Genomic DNA, 4,954 nt, shown 5'->3' with positions numbered 1-4,954 from the left:
AAAAAAAAAAAAAAAGAATTAGTGGAAAGTTGAAAGTCTACATGGGTTGATGCAGGGAAGGAAGAAAGTGTAGGTAAGTGAAAAGATAGACAAATGGCTACATGGATGGATGGTCAATTCGATGGATGAATGGTTGGATGGATGGATGGATGGATGGTTGGTTAGATAAATGGTTGGATAGAAGGATGGGTGAGTGGTTGGATGGATGAATGGATGAATAGATGCATGAAGGGACAGATGCCTTAGTAGATGCAGGAGGGGTCAGAATGAGGCACAGAGGCAGGGCTAGAGTGTACGAACTGTGAGAGAGACCACAGCACCTGACAGAGTGGAGCCCAGGGAGGTACTCACACGGTGCCCATTGAAGACATATGCCAGCTCATCAGCTCCCAGCTCAACATCAGGCCTCAGCTCAGGTCTTGCCCAGCCCACTCGCATCTCACCTGTGGTGACTGCCTCAAACTCAAAGTACCAGCGGCCACTCTGCACTGCATAGGATTTCTCTGCCCGGAAGATGCGCACGCGGTCCCAACGAGACTGGCTCTCCACCTGACCTACAGACAGGGCCAGGCAGAGTCAGAGAGGCTGGGCAAGAAGTTGAGCCAAGACATCAAGAAGCTGGTGGGAGAGACCAGTGAAGGTAAAGCCTTGGGGGTCTGTTGGAAGAGGAACAATTTCTTGGTGCTACGGGAGAACTGGGGAACGTTAGATGAGTCAGAGAGAAGCAGAAGCGATCCACTGAGAGACCTCTATCGCTTTAGTGGTCAGAGTTCCCAAAGAACAGAGAATCTGACAGAGACATATAGAAAGTCGAGTCAGTAAACTGGTCAGAGTGATGGTCTTGTGGTCAAGGATCAAGATTAAAGTCAATGTTTAGATTCTAGGATTGAAGCAGAATTAGGGGGTCAGAGTCAGGGTCAGGGTCAGGGTCAAGGTCAGGGAGGAGATAGAAATTGGCGTTGGGGCCAGGGTTCAGCACTTGTAAGTTGGGAGCCATGGCCAGGTTTAGGAGTCATGGCTGGAGTTGGGAGTTTGTGATAGATCAAAGGTCAGCTTAAGGCTAGGGGTTAGTAGTTCTAACTCCAGTCCAGAGATGAGCAGTTAGGAGAGTCAAAGCTGGAGGTCAGGGATCAGAGTCAGGGGTCAGGGTTGGCATTCACTGAGTCCCTGGTCTAACAGCTCAGTGTTGTAGCCATAGCCTAGACAGGGATTTAGTCAGATCAAAGCCAGTAGTCAGATCAGGTTCAGAGTTGGGGTTAGGGTAAGGGTCAGAATTCAAAGGTGGGATCAGTCTGCTTTATGTTATAAATGTAGCCCATTCGGGGCCTGAGTCAGGTTAGAGGTTAGGGGCTAGGGTGGGAGTCAAGGTCAGGGGCAGAGATTAGCACTCACTGGGCTCCTGGTCTGGTGGCTCAATGTTGTAGCCATAACCCAGCAGGGTGCGCACGGCCTGGCAGAGGCTGTCCCGGTTGCTGCGCTTGGTGGCCTCATCCAGCAGGCGATAGGGTACAAGCCGAGGGTTCCGGCGTGCAGGGATGTCCTGCACGGCACTGTAGCTCCAGCCCTGGCCCACTCGGTCTCGTGCCCACACATTGTGACCATTTTCTGCCAGACGATCGACCAGTGTGGTCTGTGCTGGTGTCAGCCTCACGTGGCTCAGGTCCAGCGGAGCAGGCTTGTACCCATTGCTCATCATATACCTGTGGGTGTGGCAGTGCCCAACAGCAAGCAGCTCTCACCTCCACTTCTGGGCTCTTGGCTGTGAGATCCCTGACTTCTGATCCTTGACCCCAGGATCCCAGGTTCCGTAGCCCTGAGCTTTGGAACTTCTGATCTTTGATCTCTAATATCACAGTTCTATGACTTCCCAGAATAAGCTTTGAGCCCCCATGACCCTGACAAGGGCTTTGACATCACTGACCGCTGGAACTCTGTGACTCCTCTGTCTTGATTTTGAGAGCCCTGACTCTATCCTTGGAACTCAGTGACTCCTCACCACTAACCTTGAGGCTTCTTACTTCTGACCTCAGGCCCTGTCACTCCCAGATTTCTGGCTTCTACACTCAGGATGTGTGATCACTCACCTCTAGTTTTAAGATCCCTTATTTAAAAACCCAACAACCTCTAGATTCTCCCCTTTTACCACTGATCTCATGCCCCTAATGTAGAATTGTGGCATCTGCTTTCTATTCTTCTTGGATCCTAGACTCATACCCACTATCTCCTTGGAACGCCTAACTCCTCAATCAATCCTGGACACTCACCTCCAACTCCAGAGCCTTGATTCCTGACCCTACAACCTTCATCTTAACCCATCACTCCTTTGTCTCTGACCTCAGCCTCCACACAAGACCCATTGACTTCCCCAGCCTTGCAGTCTACTCCCAACACAATCTGGACCAGCCACACTCACGTCTTAGGGAGTTTTGTCTTCTTCAGGTTGTCCTCTGCCTTCTCGTCTGCCATGCCCACATGGCAGCCCAGTGCCAGCAGAGTCCTGGGGAGCAGGGGGAGCAAGGGTGACAGGTCATACACCTCTGAGCTCCCTCCCCCAGTCCTCTTCCCCTCAGCCCCTGAGTTTCTAGCTCTCTCTGCATCTCTTGCTGTCTGGGGGCTCTGTCCCCATCTCTTGACTGCAGACTTTCTGATTTCTGTCCCTTGCTGACTGTCTCTCTCTTTCTGCCCTAGTCTTTCCTTCTTGTCCTCTGTCAGTTTCTGTCTCACAATGCTGTCCCTCACCCCATCTTTCTCTCGTTGTCTGTCTCCCTCCCTTCTCTCCTCACCATCCTCCCCCAAAGCAGTCAGCTGTGACCCCTGCTCCCCTGAACCCCTCACTTGAGTGTCTCCCCTGACATCTGCAGGTTGTAATTCCTCTCAGGCTCTGGTAGGCTGTGGAAGTTCACAAGACAGGGGTGCAGCCTCTTGTTGTCATCCCGAACCTGGAAAAGCCATGGGGTCAACTCTTTGCGTTCTCCTTCCCTTCCCTCGGCACTCACAGACCATAACTCCCAACCTCCAAGTCTTAATTCTGCCATCAGCAGCCCAAGGACCCCCGATGGCTCGAAGTCCCTCCGCAACTGGCTCCTCCCCACCACTGAGCTGTTGTCCCACTGCAAGTCCCACCCTCATGCTGCAGGCACCCCTCACCGGGCCGTAGGTCCAGCCTTGCTCAATGCGAGTCAGTGCCCAGAGCTCATGAATGTTCTCTGCCAGCTTCTCCCGAATGCGTTCCAGATGGGGAGGCAGGACAATCTGGGGACAGAGGGACATACATGAGGTCCCCAAGATCCCTCCACTCACCTCCACCATGACCCCTTTACCCAAGAACATGTGTGAGCCCTGCACAGGCTCCCCCAGGAGCCAGTTTCCTGCTATACCCCGGCCTTGCTCCCCATCTTTCACTTGGCTCCAGGTTGATGACAGAAGACTCTCTGAACAGGGAGAATTAAGGAACGATCTGGGATGGGTCTGTCTCCCCCATGGGCTGGGAGATCCGTGAGGGCATGACCCAGGCCTCCCTCAGTCTCTACCAAGTCCCCAGTCCTTGCCAGCCTAAAGACAGCCCAGCCCCAGAGGAGAGGCTCTGGCAGTGCTTGCTGAAAGAATGAAGGGGTCTTCTGCCTTCTCTGAATAACGGGAATCATAACAACACTTAACTCACAATCCCCACCTCGGAAGGATTCCATGAAACCATTTATGTAAACTACTAAATGTTATACAGCTTATATAAATGCCTGGCACACAGTAGGTGCCTAGTAAATATTGGTGCTCTGCAGCAGGATAGATAATGATGGTTTGAACTAGGGGGGCCATGGAAGGAGAAAAGGGGTTGAGACATCCAGGAGGCCAAATGGACAGCTCAGGAGGTGGACAGACTTGGGGAAAGGAGAGGCATCTGGGGCTCTGGCCTGGGGTCCTCTGAGATGACATCCCTGAGCACTTCAAATACACACATCCTAATTCAGCTAATCATCCCTATAATGCTATGAGACAGGTTATATTCTTATTCTATTTTCCTCACAGATAAGGAAACTGAGGCACAGGGAAACAAAGTCATGGCCTGAGATCACATGACTGAAAACTAAATCCTCGCCATCAGGCTTTTAAACACAACACACAGTCCCTCCTATGGGGACATGCTTAAAGAGAATGGGGGAGTTCAGGTTGGGATACAGGTGTGAGGGACCTGGTATGAAAGAGATACCCAACGAACAGCAGTGGGTAGGACCACAGGTTTCAGAATCACACCACACAGGTTCACATCTGCTGTGTGACTTGCACAGACTTGCTTAATGTCTCTGGGCCTCGCTTCCCTTAACTGTAAATTGGGCACAACAACAATCCTTTCTTTATGGGGTAGTGGTGAGGACTCCTTGAAACCCAGATTCTACCATAACAGAATCCTTCACCTCCTCTGTTTCTCCATCTGTTAAGCAACAATGTCCCCAGCTTCAAAACAGCTCCCCATGTCTCTGACTCCTAAGAGAGCCTGCTTCACCAGAAAACCCTTGCAGGGCTAGTGGTACCTGGACGGTGTCCACAGGGCAGGGCACAAAGTCAGTGTGTGAGAGGCAACGACTAGGACCCACTAGGTGCGGACCCCGGGGCCCCTCCCGTCGATACTCCTTGATGGGTTCAAGATGGAGCCGCTCTCGAGGGAGCACAGCCTCATGGCATGGGGCATAGCCAGGTGGGGGGAGGAACTTGAATTCACCATGGCGGCCACCAAGAAGGAATCGCACCCTGGGAGAGAAGAGCAGAGGTCATGGTGGGATTACAGGGGAGGGTCTTTGGTCAGTGGGGGGCATGGGAGCAATCCTGAGTGCAATGGAAATTTCTGAGGAGACCTGAGGTCACTTAGGAGCCAGAAAAGAAAGTCTAGAAGGAATATCATAAGGGTATTTCTTTTTCTTTTTTGAGACAGAGCCTCAAGCTATCCCCCTGGGTAGAGTGC

General features: G+C 52.0%; 1 protein-coding gene across 2 annotated transcripts in view; it reads right to left on the bottom strand.

The window, feature by feature from the left end:
• Positions 1 to 4,954, bottom strand: part of RYR1 (ryanodine receptor 1) — a 131,919-nt gene that overhangs the window by 99,802 nt on the left and 27,163 nt on the right. For both annotated transcript variants that reach the window (XM_003796154.3, XM_003796155.3), the window contains exons 20-25: positions 4,527 to 4,743; positions 3,148 to 3,252; positions 2,836 to 2,939; positions 2,414 to 2,497; positions 1,393 to 1,700; positions 352 to 554 (exon numbers count right to left, since the gene is read on the bottom strand). In XM_003796154.3, coding sequence (XP_003796202.1) covers positions 352 to 554; positions 1,393 to 1,700; positions 2,414 to 2,497; positions 2,836 to 2,939; positions 3,148 to 3,252; positions 4,527 to 4,743 — 1,021 coding nt within the window. The remainder of the gene's footprint in view (positions 1 to 351; positions 555 to 1,392; positions 1,701 to 2,413; positions 2,498 to 2,835; positions 2,940 to 3,147; positions 3,253 to 4,526; positions 4,744 to 4,954) is intronic.

Source organism: Otolemur garnettii, unplaced genomic scaffold (assembly GCF_000181295.1).
Source record: "Otolemur garnettii isolate 467f Iridium unplaced genomic scaffold, OtoGar3 scaffold00100, whole genome shotgun sequence".
Lineage (NCBI taxonomy): Eukaryota > Metazoa > Chordata > Mammalia > Primates > Galagidae > Otolemur > Otolemur garnettii.
The sequence above is the reverse complement of the archived record's forward strand: the minus strand, read 5'-3'. Positions and strand labels throughout refer to the sequence as shown.